Consider the following 18,501-nt stretch of genomic DNA (forward strand, 5'->3'; position numbering starts at 1 on the left):
CGCGTAACTGTGGAAGGGGAACGAACTCAAACGGGCACAAGATTTGCAGGGAATGGAAAATAATACAAGGGTTTATTGAAATAAAAGGTAGGGACAGGTAAACGCGATACTAATTCTAAATCTAAATTGGGATCCCACACACCAGATTGCAGATACGAGACGAGGGAATGAGTTACCAAAGAAACACGTTCGTCGTGTATTTGTGAAATGGTGCGTCCTTATCTGTCTTGTCGTCTTGCATCAGTCGACCAACGCGGCTGGTGTCCGGCCCCCGCTTGTGCGCCACCAGGCTTCGAGCGATCCGCTCGCCACTGGCCTCGTCTGTTCAGCGGCACACCACGAGGTCCCTCGCTCCAAGCTCCAAAGCACCGAGCACCGCTCCAAGCACCACACGTCCAACGCCCTAAAAGCACCACGCGGCCCAAAGCACTGCCAGCGATCTCCACACGAGATCCACCGTGAGGAGAGACAGGAGAAAGAACAGTGTCTTGACGAGGAAAGCCACAGGGAGGAATGCGACTGCACCGCTAAGAAAACCCAAGAGCGCTGCTGCTCCGAGCCAAGCGCGTTCTTTTTATAACCTTCCCGGTGACGTCAATCTTGGCGCGCTCCCCAATCAGCGTCGCGTAGCTTCCCGCCAGCCACCGAACCTTCCAGCGACTACCCTCCAATGAACAACCTCCTTCTTAGTTGTGTCTTCGTGCCTCCCGCACTGGTTGGTTGGAGGTTCGCGCCTACCACGCTGACCAATCACAGGCCTCCTGGGCATCTTCCTATGCAAGTTCGTGATGCGACCGGCGGCAGCCATCATCGGCGGTGTCCTGGCCTGGTTTCCTGTCCGTTTTCTTCCAAAGTCATTGTCAGGGAAGGGAATTTAATTACTGTGTGCAATAAAGGGCCTACCTAAGTGTTTACAGGTGTGCGTTGCCATAAGGGACAAAGGTTTGATTACCAGGTGTGACACACAAGGGCTGTTATCTTCAGTCCCTACAACTACCTAGCACATGAACATCCTGGTATGTTCACAGGTACACTCCTTAACCGACAACCCGGGCTAAACACACAGAACTTATTCCAAGGTTGATTCCTTATCGCGACAGACGAAGCATGTTACCTATTCAGATCTACCTGACTCTAGATATTCCTTTACCCCATCGACATAACAATATACAGTCATGTGAAAAAGTAAGTACACCCCATGTAAAGTTTTGACTTTTTCACCATATTTCAACATACAGCTATTTGATCTTCATTTCAACAATATTGGTAGATAAAGGTGATATAATATAACAAATATCATGAAACATTTACATTTTGTAGTTCATTGTATAATGTAAATAAACATAAATGCAAATTTCGCATGTGGAAAAAGTAAGTACACCCTTGGCTCTTATAGGTGGTATTGCCCCCTTTGGCAGAAACAACCTCAAGTAGGCGTTTCTTATAATTGTCTACCAGTCTCTGACATCGACTGGGAGAAATTTTTGCCCACTCCTCCATGCAGAATTCTTTCAGCTGTGCGATGTTTGAGGGGTTTCTTGCATGCACAGCTCGTTTCAAATCCCCCCACAACATCTCGATGGGATTTAGATCCGGGCTTTGACTTGGTCATTCCAGAACCCTCCATTTCTTTCTTTTCAGCCATTCCTTGGTGGATTTACTGGTATGTTTAGGGTCATTGTCATGTTGCAAGGTCCACCTTCGGTTGAGCTTCAACTTCTCCGACAGATGGCCTCACATTATCCTCAAGCACCCTCTGGTACAATGAAGATTTCATTGTGGATTCTATGATGGTGAGCTGCCCAGGCCCTGATGCAGCAAAGCTGCCCCAAACCATAATATTTCCACCACCATGCTTTACAGTTGGTATCAGGTTCTTGTGGTCAAATGCTGTCTTTGGTTTTCGCCAAACATGTCTTCTGGTATTGTGGCCAAATAGCTCTACCTTTGACTCATCTGTCCAGAGCACATTGTTCCAGAAGTGCTGGTCTTTGCCTTGGTGTTCATTGGCAAACTTTAGTCTTGCCCTGATGTTCTTTCTGGACAGCAAAGGTTTCCTCCTGGCACACCTCCCATGTAGATCAAATTTGTGCAGCCTCTTTCTAATGGTAGACTCGTGCACTTTGACATCAATAGTGGCAAGAGCTACCTGTAGGTCCTGTGATGACACTCTGGGGTTCTTAGAGACTTCTTTCAGCATCTTGCGGTCTGCTCTCAGGCTGAACTTGCTGGGGCGGCCTGGCCTGAACAAGTTGGCAGTTGTTTGGAATCTTCTCCACTTGTAGATGATCTTCCGGACAGTCGAATGATTGATTTCAAATTGTTTGGAGATCTTTTTAAATCCCTTCCCAGACTCGTAGGCATCTATAACCTTCTTTCTGAAGGCCTCAGAGAGCTCTTTTGATCTAGGCATGGTGATGCCGCACACTTCAACAACAAAGGGCAAACCAAACGAAATGTCTGAGGTTTAAATAAGACAGGTTCCTCCAAGATCCTCTCTAACGATGTTCTAATCATTTGCACCTGAGCTGGTGCACCTGATTCTAATTTTACGTATTTGAAGTAGTCATAAATGTAGGGGTGTACTTACTTTTTCCATATGCGAAATTTGCATTTATGTTAATTTGAATTATACAATGGATTACAAAATGTAAATGTGTCATGATCTATATTATAATAGCCGTAGATGATTCTGTCTGTCTGTCTGTCTATCTGTTGGGTGTCTGTCCGGGGTGTGGCTTACTCGGTTTGCAGAGTAGCTCCACCCATAGCTCCACCCATTCTGGGAGTGGCTATAAACAAATATCCACCATTTTATTAACTCGCATAGCTTTGAGTCCTGTTTTGTAGGCCCGTGGTGTCTTGCTCTCCCCCAGTTTTATTTCAAATCAAATTCGATAAATCATTTCATTTTTCACAGTCGCTAACATAGTTTTAGACTCGGTTGAAAAAAAACGGGAAGAAAATCCGATGAAAGTTGCCGTTTATAGAACGAAATGAATTCTCAAAGGCCTGTAACTTCAAGGCCATTGAGTCTCTCTCACGCCTTTATCTCCAATCTAACTCACCATATGATTTCATTTTTATCGATGGTTTTACTTTTAGACTCGGTGTCAGCAATAATTGAGAACAATCCACACACGCGGGAAAATGCAGAGATATATTTTTTAAAATCGCGTCATGGTGTATCATACACCGCCCAACATGACACCGCCGGCAATGTGTCGATATATATTAAAAATTCGCTTTTGCTTTTCCGTTATGATATATTACTATTTCGTTTGATGATAGTCGTCACAAAAACGTCAACAATGATGCTGACATATATTTCTTCGTTTTTATTTCATTCAACATATTAGCCGGAAGTAAAATATGTTTCAGGAAATTACCGAGAGATATTTCTTCGTTTTTTTTATTAGTTATGTGCGCATACACTTTAAATAGGTTTATTTGAAATCTTTAATTTTCCACAAACATTCCACACATGCGGGAAAATGCAGAGATATATTTTTTAAAATCGCGTCATGGTGTATCATACACCGCCCAACATGACACCGACGGCAATGTGTCGATATCTATTTTAAATTCGATATATCATTTCATTTTTCACAGTCGCTAACATAGTTTTAGACTCGGTTGAAAAAAAACGAGAAGAAAATCCGATGAAAGTTGCCGTTTATAGAACGAAATGAATTCTCAAATGCCTGTAACTTCAAGGCCATTGAGTCTCTCTCACGCCTTTATCTCCAATCTAACTCACCATATGATTTCATTTTTATCGATGGTTTTGGAGTCGGTGTCAGCAATAATTGAGAACATTCCACACACGCGGGAAAATGCAGAGATATATTTTTAAAAATCGCGTCATGGTGTATCATACACCGCCCAACATGACACCGACGGCAACGTGTCGATATATATTAAAAATTCGCTTTTGCTTTTCCGTTAAGATATATTACTTTTTCGTTTGATGACAGTCGTCACAAAAACGTCAACAATGATGCCGACATATATTTCTTCGTTTTTATTTAATTCAACATTATTAGCCGGAAGTAAAATATGTTTCAGGAAATTACCGAGAGATATTTCTTCGTTTTTTAAAATTAGTTATGTGCGAATACACTTTAAATAGGTTTATTTGAAATCTTTAATTTTCCACAATATAATTTACTTGCCATTTATCATTTGATGATTACGAGACAAATTCCTCTTGAGGATCGTGACAATTCATGCGCTGCGTGGAAACTTCTATTTCCAAAATGAATGAGACGATCGATGAAGAACGCAGACTTGAACAGGATGCAGCAAGAAAACGAATGAGACGGGCGAACGAGTCCATCGACGAACGTCAATGCAAACTTGCGGGGTCACCCGTGGGAATCCCACGGGCATGGATGTGTGTGACATTTCGACATATTGAGTTAGATGCTGCACATTCATTTTTACAAAATGGTTACTGGCAAGTCATCAGATCCAGAAATGGTGTAAAAACCACCGTTTAGAGGCCATTTTTCCCCGCAAAGCGGGGGTTGGCCTTTTCGGGGACCGTGGTAGTTGTTGTTTTTTTGTCCCCTTTTTGAAGCAATGTTTTACGGCCGGATGCCCTTCCTGACGCCAACCCTTTTTGCCGCCTTCAACGACAAACAGGGAATTACCAGTGAACTGGTACTCAATTAGCCGACCTCGGAAGGATGACAGGCTGAGTCAACCCCCCTGGCATTAATTCGGCGATCGACCGAGATTCGAACCCAGGATCCTAAGCCGGCACCCTAGCCGCTAGCCCAACACCAGAAATGGTGTCATGAACACAATTTATTTACGCACAAGCACAAAAGCAAGACGGGCCGATTTCCGATTCCGACGGGCGAGACGGGCCGATTTCCGATTCCGACGGGCCGATTTGGAGCAAGAAAAAGAACGAGACGGGAGAAAAAGGAGAGAAACGAGACGGGGAAAGCCGATTGGAGAGGCGAGTGAGGCGCGATTGGAGAGGAGTGTGAGGCGCGATTGGAGAGGAGTGTGAGGCACGATTGGAGAGGAGTGAGGCGTGATTGGAGAGGAGTGTGAGGCACGATTGGAGAGGAGTGATTGGAGGGGAGTGTGAGGCACGATTGGAGAGGAGTGTGAGGCACGATTGGAGAGGAGTGTGAGGCGTGATTGGAGAGGAGTGTGAGGCGCGATTGGAGAGGAGTGTGAGGCGCGATTGGAGAGGCGTGTGAAGGATTGGAGAGGAGAGGAGTGTGAGGGATTGGAGAGGTGAGGGATTGGAAAGGAGAGGGATGTGAGGGTTTGGAGAGGAGAGGAGTGCTAGGTGGAGAGAGGAGAGTGTCAGGTGGAGACAGGAGAGTGTCAGGTGGAGACAGGAGAGTGTCAGGTGGAGAGGAGTGAGGGGTCACATATTATGTGAAATAACTAAATTCACACCATTTCTGGATCTGATGACTTGCCAGTAACCATTTTGTAAAAATGAATGTGCAGCATATAACTCAATATGTCGAAATGTCACACACATCCATGCCCGTGGGATTCCCACGGGTGACCCCGCTAGTATTTGTTATATTATATCACCTTTATCTATCAATATTGTTGAAATGAAGATCAAATAGCTGTATGTTGAAATATGTTGAGAAAGTCAAAACTTTACATGGGCTGTACTTACTTTTTCACGTGACTGTATATATATATATACAGTATATATTTGAAGCAATGTTTTACGGCCAAGTTCACCGGTGGGCGTATCCTAAAACCAGACGGCTTGATACGCGATTGGCCAATATAAGCGGCCACTTGGGACTACTTCGACAGTTGGGAGTGAGAGGTCGTTGCACAGAGAGGACAAAGAGAGGGCACGGACTGCATGGAGGTGGGCGAGATTGCACCATCAATTATATAGAATTGCGCATACGCCGTGCGAAGGACCACCCCCCCCCCCCCCGCCACGTATAAGGTCCGATCGCGCGCCAACGGTACGTGCTTGCTGCTGTCCGGGTTCTCGCCACGGCACGAGACAACACCCGGAGCCGGACTCAACTGGACCGGACCTGGACCTCAACGCCCAACCATCCGCCTGAACCTTCTCTTCCTTCCCACTACTACCCTTTCGTGTAAGTGTGTTTGTTCTGTCCTGGGCATGATATTTAAGAGTGTCTAAGCTTGCTCGGTGTCCTTTTATTTCCTATACTTGTATATTCTTGCCCTTTTGTTTCCTCTTCTAGTGTATAAATAAACCATATTTGTTCTTTCTTTACCCCTTAGTTTCTTCTCATCCGATCGCTTTCGTCCTGTCCCCAATTGATATACGTGGCACGATTTGGCAGAACCGCTCAGGATCGGGTTTAGTCTTCTTGTTAACGGCCCGAGTCGCAGCTCGCTTCGCTCGGCGTATCCATTAACGCTGCGGCTCGGGTGGAAATTATCTCCTTTCCTCTTCTAGTGTACGGTCTTAGTACGCAGGTATTTGGGACTTCATTGACTAATGACCCTGGCTACTACTGACCAGAAGTGACGTCATAGTTTCCAGGATCGGAGACGGCCAGTGTAAAAGACAAGGGGATTAACCCCCCCCCCCCTTGGTAAGGGGAGCACCGTACTCCGAATCCACAACAATTGGTGTCCGGGAGTGGGATTTGGGACCCGAACCAAATTTTAATCCATCTAAAAAATTTGGTCAAAAAATTACGAGCGGCTGAAATTTTTATTAACAACCAAATTGTATCGTGCCATGGATAATCAAGGCGATCGGATGCCGGTAGGGGAGAATGAGGGGGTAGGAGAAGGGTTAGAGGCAACCCAGGACCCCAGGGAACAATTGGGAGTAATGGAAGAGGAGGTTGAAGAGGGTGTAGCAGTGGGGGTTGCAGGCGCACAAAATGGCGGCGCCTAGCACATGGCCACGGCAGCCGAGCCCACTGTGACTGTACCAACGCTTAAAGACATGCAATTATTTATGGCTGAAATGAGGGCCTTAATGGTCAAGCATGATGAAAACATGAAAAAATGGAGGAGCGACGGGGAAAAGATGAGGGAGGAATCCAGGTGTGAAATAAAAGCATTGGGGGAGAACATAGACCGCGGGTCGAGCGGGAAAAGCGCATTTGTACATGACGAGGTAGTGCGGCTTGAGGAGCGCGGGTTAAGCGAGTTGGAGCAAAGCGCAGTTACGTGGACCGGGGTAGAGATCGCGACCCGGGGTATGGGGAAGCCGGCGACCGCCGAAGTAGAAAAGAAAATTTTAATAGAGCCAGCGGTCGTCGAGAAAAAAGAAAAAGAAATAACCGAAGCAATAGTGGAAATTGGAAAGACAAGACAAGTCTTAGGAGAGCACTCACGGGGTGAAGAAATGGAATATACACAAAGTCTGTATTCGCATCCTGATGCTGTGCTTGCTAATCCTTCTAAAGATTTGCAGGTGCGTGTGGAGAGGAGGATCCCAAAGGTGAGTCTGGTGATATATGGGGCTAAGAGATTTGGCAGGAAAGTGTTTGCCGCGAAAAGATTTTTCGCGCGCTTGGGATGCAGGCGTAACCCGGGCGCTCGTAGGAGGTCCGTGGTGCGCTGTGTGAATGGCAATGGCACGCGTGTGCGAATGGCGCCGGAGCGAGAGTGTGATACCGAGTGCGTGAGCGAACGCACGTCGGAGTGTATGTGTGATGAATGCGATACAGAGTGTGGAAGTAGGAGTGAGTGTGACCAGGAGTGTGAGTCGGATGAGGAGCGTGTGTGAGGAGGCACACCTGAGTTGGTTGTGGAGCGCGTGATGGGGAGTGTTACAGGGGATGTAACGGAAGAGTGCACGCCCGTGGTGGTTACGGAGTACGTAACGGGGGAGAGTGCACGCGAGGAGTGCGTGAGCGTTATGAGTGCGCCTGAGTGTGTAGGTGCGAGTAGGGAAGAGAATGCACGAAGGGAAAGTGCAATAATGGAATGCCTGAAGTGTATGGAAGGCGAGAGGACGACTTGGTGTGCGAATGTGAGTGTAAAAGGGGTCGCGTATGCGTGTGAGCATGTGAGTAAAGCATCGACGTTGACCGGGACAGCATTTAGGCTGACAGGTAGCCGACGCGAGCTCTCGGTGCGTGGTGTTCGTTGTGTGCTGCGGGAGCCGGCGGGGATCGGTGTCGCGTCGCTCCTGTTCGGAGCATCATGCACGATTCGGGCCGGGCCCCGCCCTGCACGGTCGAATCCGCGCGTTGCCAGGCAAAGCGGGCGGCCCGGTTCGAGGGGAAGGAGAAGGGCTCGGAGCAGCGCCCCCTTGTGGTGGCGGCGCTCCGCCCGGGCAAGGCTGGGCCATCGCGCTTGGCAGCGCAAGACCTTGCGTAGGGATGGTGCCTTGAGCCTTGGCCCGAGTAAACTTCCTCCCCAGAATCGAATGCCGGACGGACCCAACCTACAGCAGACAAACCACCCGAATTCATTGTTCAGCTTTGCGAAGCCGAGCTTTGAAAATGTAATGACGTACCGAGAGGCTCTGAGTGAAGTGGACGATTGATGGTAGTAGGGAAATTGATGGGAAATGGTATATGGTGTAGAGGGATGGTAGATTTACCATCCCTCACATCGTATCTGGGGGCACATGAGCAGTAATTTTATGGGGTATGGCTGTGTAAACTAGCCCGGGAGGGTTAGGTTATAATGTTAGGTTTAGAAATGACCATAGGTAACTGTAGATTTAAGTAGCGACATCATACCTGTAGAGGGGACGTAGAGAGATTAGTTGGATAATAACGACGAGGGAGTGCATAGTGTAAGGGAAGACGGGGAGCACGAGTTTCAAAAGGGAGTAGTCAGCTTAGATGATGCTATGTGTTTGTGGTGAGGGTGATGAAGTGAAGAAATGCTCGTGAGAGATGTGTGTCATTGCATTGTATTGAGTGAATGGTCCTGGAGGAAAGGAGGGTGCAAGTGCCACCAGGTGTGTTGGCTTGCAAGGTGTGCAAGTGCAATACAGGTGTGTGGAGAATGGTTGCATGGAATAAATGGTCTGGAATAAATGGAGTATGGAATGGATGGTGTGGGGTGAGTGGGGTGTGGAATACGTGAAGTGGAGTGGTTGGTGCGAAAGGAGTGGATGGGGACAGGATGGACCCCTTCACGAGTACCCGGGGAGGGTAGTTTAAAAGTAGGTAGAGGGAGTAGGTAAATTGTGGTTGGATATTGGCATCTGTGGTGCGAGTAGTTGCACAGAAGTGTTGTGTTGGGTGCATTAGTGGAGTAAATTGGCTGGGCGTGTGGCCTGTTAGTGTGTGTGATTAAATGGGCACTCCGCCGCTGTTAGTCTGTCGGCCAGGTGAGGCCGCAGGTAGGCTCTGGGAGCCAGTAGTTGTTCAATGGGGCCCGAGGATCCGGAGGACAGACCCGGGTAGCCCGACGCCAGAGAGGGCGGTAGGGGGTGAGAGCGCCAGAGGGCCTCCCCCAAGTTAGGTTAGGGAGCGGAGCAGGCAAGCTCGGGAGGCGACTACAGTGGCGGAGGTGTGCAGGTGAGCGGACCTGCTGGGAGCGCCACACGACCCAGCCCGGAAATTGTGCAAGGGCACAGGGAGTAGAATAGGGGGAGTGAGACTCCAAATTGGTGAGCACCACGGTATGTTCAATGGAAGTTCGGTTCTTAGAACCACATAGAGTAAAAATGGGCAATGGTTTGGCAGGGAAAGACCCCGGGTAGAGTAAAAGTGTTAAAGTCATTTAGAAGGTAGTTAGGATTGAAAGTCTCTTTGCACCATCCGCATCCACTCACTAAGGTGACAGGACTCCACACCACCATTGTTTGCAAATGTCTGGGATGTAAGACGCATCATGACGTGGGGTGACATTGTTTATATTCCATCTCTTCCTCCTTAGGAGGGATTGATGAGGAATTGGAATTGGTGGCAAATTTGATATAGAGGGATTGATAACGAATTTGGATTAGGGGAGATATGGGGAAGACAGGACGTTAGCGACGAATTTGTAAATTGTGTAAATACGGGGTAGGGGCAAGGGTAGATTAGGTGACAGGGGGGGAACGTACGGTAGGGACGAGCTTTCTCGGCTCGCTCTCCTGCGCACCTCACCTCTGCATTACCTTGTGTTGATGTGTACTCTTGCGCCCTTGCACCCCGCTAACCCTGCTTTGTCTTCCTTCCCCACTCATGGATTTGTTCATTTTGGGCCCGGGGGGAGTGCGCAGGTGCCCGCAGTTGTGTGCCTGCACCCTCGCTGCTTGCCTGCCTGGACCGGTACACCACTTTATGGACCACACATTGTGGCCGAGCACCACTTTATGGACCACACGTTTTTGTGGCCAAGCACCACTTATGGACCCCACATTTTGGGGCCTGGCACCTCTGCTGGGGACCGGCCATTGTGGCCAGTGGAAATCTTGCTTGCGGACCACGGTTGAGGTGGCACCTAAGCCATGCAGGTGGACCACCCTTAGTTGGCCCCTGCTGGCCGTAATTAAAAGAAGTGGACGCGTTTTGTCCCCTTTTTGCTTTATTATCAAATAGGCAGCAAGAAAAGAAAACATCCCGAACCATCGGCCCAGCTGAGAAGACGTCACAAGGCTTTGTGTTATATTGAAGTGTATGACTGTGCACTGGATGGTGCTTTTCGTGCTTTGGTGCTTTTGGTGCTTATTTTGTTAATTGGTGCTGGTGGTATCGGTGCAGTGCAGTGCATGCCTTTCCTCTTTTCGAAAGATCTTCTTTTGTTTCCCAAAATGACAGGTCCTGGGTTCGCGTTGTAAATACCAAACTAGTGTCTTTGTAAATAATGCCCCCCCACCGTCAATGTTTAGCTTGAAAATTAATTCCGTAATTCGGTTATCCTGTGGGCATGAGTCTGATAGATAGAATGCAACGTAGCAGGCGGGACATACTTAATTGTTTTTAAAATGTCGCACTCAGGGTGAAGTTATAGTAGAGGGTTACCACACCCGAGTGTCACAATAAGTCAAAGTTCTTTCGGGCCGGGACGGCCCTGGAGGAAATGAGGGTGCTGTGTTGCGGTTTTGAGAACCCTCCACTTTGTAAATATTTGTAATAATCCCTTATAAATAATCCCCTGTAAATATCCCCATTTTCTAATGTTAAACGAGAGCACCCTAGTTAGGCCACGAGCAACACGTAGAACACCATAGGATCTTCTTTAGTTATTTCATTAGTATGTGTTTCAGGTAAGGATCTGTTCACAATAGTTTGACTCTGTGTTGCATTAATCAAATAACCGAGGCCCCCTTCTCAAATTCCCATCCTATTCATTTTGCGGCTTTACCCTCTCCAAATTATATGGCGCGTCTCTGCCAGCCGCAGCGCCCGTCTAAAGACGCCATAAGCCACGTGGCAGAGTTGGAGAAGAAGGGGGAGGAGTTACCCAAGCGCCAGGAATGAGGCGTGGCCCCCTCAACGCCTCCTCAAGGGGCGGACCGGTGAGCCCTCGCGACCAATCAGGGCCGAGGCGAGCTCACCGGTGGGCGTATCCTAAAACCAGGGGGCTTGATACGCGATCGGCCAATATAAGCGCCACTTGGGACTACTTCGACAGTTGGGAGTTGGGAGTGAGAGGTCGTTGCACAGAGAGGAGAAAGAGAGGGCATGGACTGCGCGGAGGTGGGCGAGATTGCACCATCAATTATATAGAATTGCGCATACGGCCGTGCGAAGGACTACCCCACCGCCACGCATAAGGTCCGATCGCGCGCCAACGGTACGTGCTTGCTGCTGTCCAGGTTCTCGCCACGGCACGAGTCAACACCCGGAGCCGGACTCGACTGGACCGGAGCCGGACCTCAACACCCAACCATCCGCATGAACCTTCTCTTCCTTCCCACTACTACCCTTTCGTGTAAGTGTGTTTGTTCTGTCCTGGGCGTGATATTTAAGAGTGTCTAAGCTTGCTCGGTGTCCTTTTATTTCCTCTACTTGTATATTCTTGCCCTTTCGTTTCCTCTTCTAGTGTAAAAATAAACCATATTTGTTCTTTCTTTACCCCTTGGTTTCTTCTCATCCGATCGCTTTCGTCCTGTCCCCAATTGATATACGTGGCACGATTTGGCAGAACCGCTCAGGATCGGATTTAGTCTTCTTGTTAACGGCCCGAGTCGCAGCTCGCTTCGCTCGGCGTATCCATTAACGCTGCGGCTCGGGTGGAAATTATCTCCTCGCTTACGGCCGGTCTTAGTACGCAGGTATTTGGGAGTTCATTGACTAATGACCCTGGCTACTACCGACCGGAAGTGACGTCATAGTTTTTCAGGATCTGAGACGGCCAGTGTAAAAGACAAGGGGATTAACCCCCCCCCCCTCCCCCCCTTGGTAAGGGGAGCGCCGTACTCCGAATCTGCAACAATATATACATATATATATATATATATATATATATATATATATATATCTATCTATCTATCTATCTATCTATAATTCCAGTAATCTCTGTGTGTGTATGTGTGTGTGTGTGTGTGTGTATGTGTGTATGTCTGTGTGTTTGTCTGTGTGTTTGTCTGTGACCGCTGTTTCTCGACAACCACGGGTCCGATATACTTGAAACTTGCCAGGTATATTGCTGGGGACCCGAGGATGTGCCTTTTCAAGGTTTCATATTAATCGGACAAGTAGTTACCGAGCTATGTCCAAAAAACGATTCAACCAATCAGAGAGCAGCGAGTTATCACGTGTGCCGAACGTGGCGAACAGACTCTGCCTCGGACGGCACATTTGAGAGCGTATTCATTTATTTCACGTTGGCAAACTATGTTGCCGCTATGTTGGCGTTAAACTATGTTTTAAAACTAATTAAAACTAATTTGCGATTCTTTCGCTTTCCTGCGCGTTTGTGCACGCTATGGCGATTTCTTTACCAAACTCCGCAAGCCGTTCGCTTTGGACCAAACCATTTCATGTAAATAGAGGGGGGGGGGGGGGGGGGGGATTGTCACCGTACTCGCAAGCCGTTCGCTTTGGACCAAACCATTTCATGTAAATAGAGGGGGGGGGGATATAATTTTAGATATAGATATAGTACGGGCATGCCCTAGTATATATAAAATTATATATATATATATATAATTATATATATATATATATATATATATATATATATATATATATATATATATATATATATATACATACATATATATATACATACATATATTGTTATGGATCTCAGGGGTCGGCGCTCCCCTTATCAAGGGGGGGGTTAATTCCCTTGTCCTTTAAGCTGGCCATCCCGGGTCCTGGAGCTATGACGTCACTTCCAGTTAGCGCTGAATAGGGTGGTAGGCCGAATTGTTCCTATTACCTAATTACCAGTGCCTTCCAGGAAGCGAGGAAATGTGCCCCGCCCGAGCCGCGATGTTAGTGGACACGCCGAGCGAAGCGAGCCGCGACTCAGGCCGTTAACAATGACTAACCCGATTCTGAGCCGCTCCTAATCATGCCACAGGTACTCAATTGATAGAAAGGACGGATGCGATTGGATTCGGGAAAACCAAGAAAGAACAAGGTAATTTATTTACAAACCAAAAAGAAGAGGAAAGGAAAGAATGTACAGGAAGAAGAAGAAGGAGAAGGACACAGGGCAGTCTTATACAGTCTTATTCTACGACCCCAGACAAACATACGCACTCACACGGAGATTGTAGCTGGTAGGGTGGAAGGTCCAGGTAGATGGTCCAGGCTCCAGTCGACTCCGTCCAGTGAGCGAAAACCCGGCAGGCAGCTTCGCGTGCATCGTTGGACGCGAGCGGACCTTACATATAGCGGGGGGTGGGGGGGGGGCTGGGATGCTTCAGCGTACGTAATAATTGTATGGCTGTGCCAAACGCACCCTCTCCAAGGTTCTCTTATAACGCCAGCGAGTGAGTCCTTACGCAATGTGCGCTCCTGGATCAGTCCCGTTACAAAGGTTCTTCTGCGCAGTACCATAGAAAGCAGTCCTTCAACAAACGACTTTCGCAATAGTCCTTTTCAATCAGCCGTCTCCACGCAGTCCTGTCAAAGGGCTTTGCGCACGCGCTTTTATAACGCGAGCCAAGATCACTCCGTGCTCCACAAAGGCCACGCCCGTCGGTGATCTTACATCAGCCCTGGTTGGCTGGTGGGGGCTTACCGGCCACGCCTTGATGGTGAGTTGACGTGGCCACACCTTGTTATTGGCATCCCGCCCCCTTCTTCCTCAAGCCTGACCGCATGGTCAATGGCGGTGCCTGAGCGAACGCTAACCAAGGCGCGTAACAGAATTGCTTGCAGAGGGACATCGCAAAATGAACAGAAGGGCCTACTCCTTATTTGATTGATGCAACGCAGATTCAACTATTGGAAACACGGCCTGATCTAAAACACATGATAATGAAATAACTGAGTTCTATGCTGGCCTACGTGTTGCTTGTGGACTAACTAAGGGTGCTACCTTTAACCTTTAATGTCACATTTACAAGTTATTTATTTACAAAAAGTGTGGGTTCTAAAACCGCAACAATATATATATATATATATATATATATATATATATATATATATATATATATATATATATATATATATATATATATATATATTATATATATATATATTATATATATATACAGTGGGACCTCTAAATCCGAATTTAATTCGTTCCAGCGGAAGTTCGGATTGGGAAAAGTTCGGAATTAGAAACTATTTTCCTCATTAGAAATAATGGAAAGGGAATTAATCCGTTCCTGGACCCCAAAAATCCATTATCAAGACACTGTTAACTGCAAATACACATGATTCAAGGTAAAATAAGATGAGTAAATGCCCTAAATATCAAATAATAATAATAATAAAAACAAGAAATAAATGTACTAACATGAAAATAACTGCATTTACCTTAGTGGAGAGTTCTGATGGTGCATGTGGAAGCTGGAGAGGAGGAAGGAGGGAGAGGGTTTTATTGCTTGGAAGGTGAGGCACCTTCCAAGCTAACATCAGATGACTGTGCTTCTGGTGTTTGCTCTCTTTGTCTCTTAACACCACTTGTAGAGGGTTGGGGCTCACTAGGCTTGCTTTCTTTAGAGAACCACCTCTCCAAAGTTGCCTGGTGTTGGCGACTTTTCTTAATTTTTCTGAAGTGGTCAATCACATTGTCACCGAACAAGTTAATGCTCCTGTTAACCACTGCTTTATTAGGGTGCCACCTTTCAACAATGGCCTGTGTTTTAGACCAATGGAAGCACAGTTCTTTAATTTCAGCACTGGAAATTTTACCACTAGCTCCCTCTTCCTCCTCTGAATAAATTTCCACTGCCACTTCTTCTTGCTGCATCTTGTGGAGGTGCTGAAGTTCTTCTGTGGTGAGTTCCTTGTTGTGATCCTCCACTAACTCCTCCACATCCTCTTCACTCACCTCCAAGCCCATGGACTGACCCAATGCTACAATAGCAGGCACAATAGGTTCTTCAAAGCCTTCAAAATCTCGACGCTCGCGGCGGGAAATATGAACGACGCTAACGCTATGTTGGCGGTTCGGTTATAGAAATACATTCGGAATTAGGGACAAAATTTTCTCGAATTTACGGTTCGGAATTAGAGTAGTTCGAGATGAGGGGCGTTCGGAATTAGGGGTCACTACTGTATATATATATATATATATATATATATATATATATATATATATATATATATATATATATATATATATATATATATATTATATATATATATATATATATATATATATATATATATATATATATATATATATATATATATATATATACGTATATATATATATATATATTATTATATATATTATTATATATATTATTATATATATTATTATATATATATTATTATATATATATATATATATATATATATATATATATATATTATTATATATATATATATATATTATTATATATATATATATATTATTATATATATACGTATATATATTATTATATATATATATATATGTATATATATTGCTGCGGTTTTGAGATTTGTACAGTAAATTTAATAAAGGTTAAAGGTTTTCCCCCCATAGTTAGTCACACGAGCAACATGTAGCCTCATTTGTAGTATAGTTATGTCTTAGTATATGTGAGAGTAGGCCCCTTCCAATGTTAATCCTGCGTTGTTGTAAAGACAGGAGGATAGGCCCTACTTCTACAAACCATTCCACGTCCATAGGCTCGATCCATTGCGGTTAAAAAGCCCTGGTTATGCTGGGCGCGAGTTAACACGAGGTGGGCCTCGGAAGGTGGAGGAGGGCTGAGGTCGGCACGGCGGCAGTGGGGACGGTAAGCATGAGTCACCAATCAGGGCTCACAGCATGTGGCTGCAGCACTGCGTCACAGGGCGTGGTTGGAACATCGATCGGGCTAAGGGCGTGGCAATAAAACCGATCGCGCGAAGCCCCCACCTCAGTTATGAGAAGGGAGAGGCGCTCGTCAAGTTGAGCAGTTGCGCGCTCGTTGAGTTCGGGAGTTAAGTTGCGCGCTCGTCAAGTTATGAGAAGGGAGAGGCGCTCGTCAAATTGGGAGAGGTGCGCTGAAAGAAGTCGTGAGTGCTGAGTGCTGAGAAGGGAGACGCGCTTGAAGAGAATCATCCGCACTGTATGAACTTGGTTACGAGGAATACGTCGGCGCAGCCAGGGCGGTTATAACTTGCGCGGTTCAGCCAAAGCGAGTGAATGCAGCTGAATAACCGCCAGCCGCGCAAAGTCCGCCCTCTACCGTTCGCCCTGAGATTATTACCCGTTTGTTCGAGCGACATGATACGAGTTCCTGCCTTCGCCTACCTCCATCTTCGCGGGACGTGCCGGGGACCGTGGAGAGTGAGACGGGGCCGATCCTGGACGACCACCGCGGCGCTGGAGAACATCATCCTGCCCATCTGCAAACCCCGTGTGAGTGTGTGTGAGACGGGCCCGTTTGTCCTGGGGTATTAAGCATAAGACTGTCTAAGCTTCCCTGTGTCTCTTCGTCCTGAGCTGTAAATACGTGCATCATAATTAAATCTATTTGTTCTTCCTTTTCTTCTGAATTCGATCGTCTTTGTGATTTCTCCATTGACTAAGCGTGGCACGGGTAAAACCGCTTGAATCGGGTTCCACTATCTATAACCGCGGATCACGTGTACGCAAACCGCTCGGCATATCACCATCACACGTGGTTCGTGTGAGGCTTATTTCCTCGCTTCCAGGGCAGCGCTAGTACTTAGGTACGAGCGAATTTGGTCCCGAAACCCTATTTGGCGCTGTCCGGAAGGGACGTAATAGGTCTCGGGTCGCGCCAGTTCAGTAAAGAAAAGGGGATTAATCCCCCCTTGATAAGGGGAGAAGGCCGGCGGCAGATCCACAACAATATATATGATATATGGAGCGTGATGAGCACTCCTCCCGATCTCTGTGCATGCGCAGACAATAACGTCTGCACAGCTCAGACCATAGCATCACCTCCAACCCGGAGGCTTCAACCAGGCCGCTCTGCAAACGTGCAAATATCACAAAACTGCAAACGTGCATGGATTAAACTATCCATAAAAACAGTTGACCGGTGAAGCCTCACTTCCTTAGCTGGGAAAGGGGCTGAGCTTGGACTGTGCATAAACAAAGAGCTCATACAATGCACACATTCCGCATTTATCTGCCTGCAGCATGCAAGCACAATCCAGGTGTCCATCCACGCACACACACACACACACACACACACACACACACACACACACACACACACACACACACACACACACACACACACACACACACACACACACACCATATAAAAGTAAAGTGGATAAAAGATTTTATGGCAGTTTGTGTATATGTTTGGCATGGCAGGGTGTCCCTGGGCATGCATGGGCGTGGGTATACCTGGATTGCATGGTAGAGAAAGACACTGTGCATGGCTTCTCGAACAGCATCCATCCCACGGAATGCAAAAGAGAGGTTGGAAATACCGCCACTCACCCTGGCTCCTCCAAGATTGAGCTGGAAAACAAGTCCAAAGTTAAACCACTTCCGCTCTTATACGAGCTCGACTTAGTGTACCAAAAAAAATTATCTCTCATCTTTATTACACGACCAAAAAACCCAAAAAAAACCGCATTTAATCACAACATGCTTGATGAGAAAGCAAATTGTGTTAACCTGCAGCCAAACAAACGGTCAAATTAAACCATCTGGCCATGCCACAGGTAACCCATGTGATTAGATGTTATGGAAAAGCTTCACCTTGATTTCCCGCGTTGCGTCGAGGAAACTTCGGGCATATCCATTGTGCTCTGCGATTCCCGTGGCAATGGTCAGGATGTTGGGATCAAAAATGATATCGTTCGGTTCAAATCCAAGGTGGTTAATCAGGAGGTGGTATGAACGAGAACAAATATCTACCTTCTGCTGAGTGTCGGTGGCCTGTTGGGTCGAAATGTCCGAGTCAGAAACCAAAACGTTTGCAGAGTTCATATATGTATATGTACAGTATGTAGTTACATATATCACTACATATGTATATGTATATGTACCTCAGAGCACTGACAAACAACCATAGGTTGGCAA

At 46.7% G+C, this 18,501-nt stretch overlaps 1 protein-coding gene across 3 annotated transcripts in view; it reads right to left on the bottom strand.

The window, feature by feature from the left end:
- The window catches only part of MTR (5-methyltetrahydrofolate-homocysteine methyltransferase), a 141,275-nt gene that overhangs the window by 70,065 nt on the left and 52,709 nt on the right, over positions 1–18,501 (bottom strand). For all 3 annotated transcript variants that reach the window (XM_068131796.2, XM_078766853.1, XM_068131797.2), the window contains exons 16-17: positions 18,178–18,357; positions 17,818–17,934 (exon numbers count right to left, since the gene is read on the bottom strand). In XM_068131796.2, coding sequence (XP_067987897.1) covers positions 17,818–17,934; positions 18,178–18,357 — 297 coding nt within the window. The remainder of the gene's footprint in view (positions 1–17,817; positions 17,935–18,177; positions 18,358–18,501) is intronic.

This window comes from Myxine glutinosa, chromosome 12, assembly GCF_964187855.1.
Source record: "Myxine glutinosa chromosome 12, kmMyxGlut1.1, whole genome shotgun sequence".
NCBI lineage: Eukaryota > Metazoa > Chordata > Myxini > Myxiniformes > Myxinidae > Myxine > Myxine glutinosa.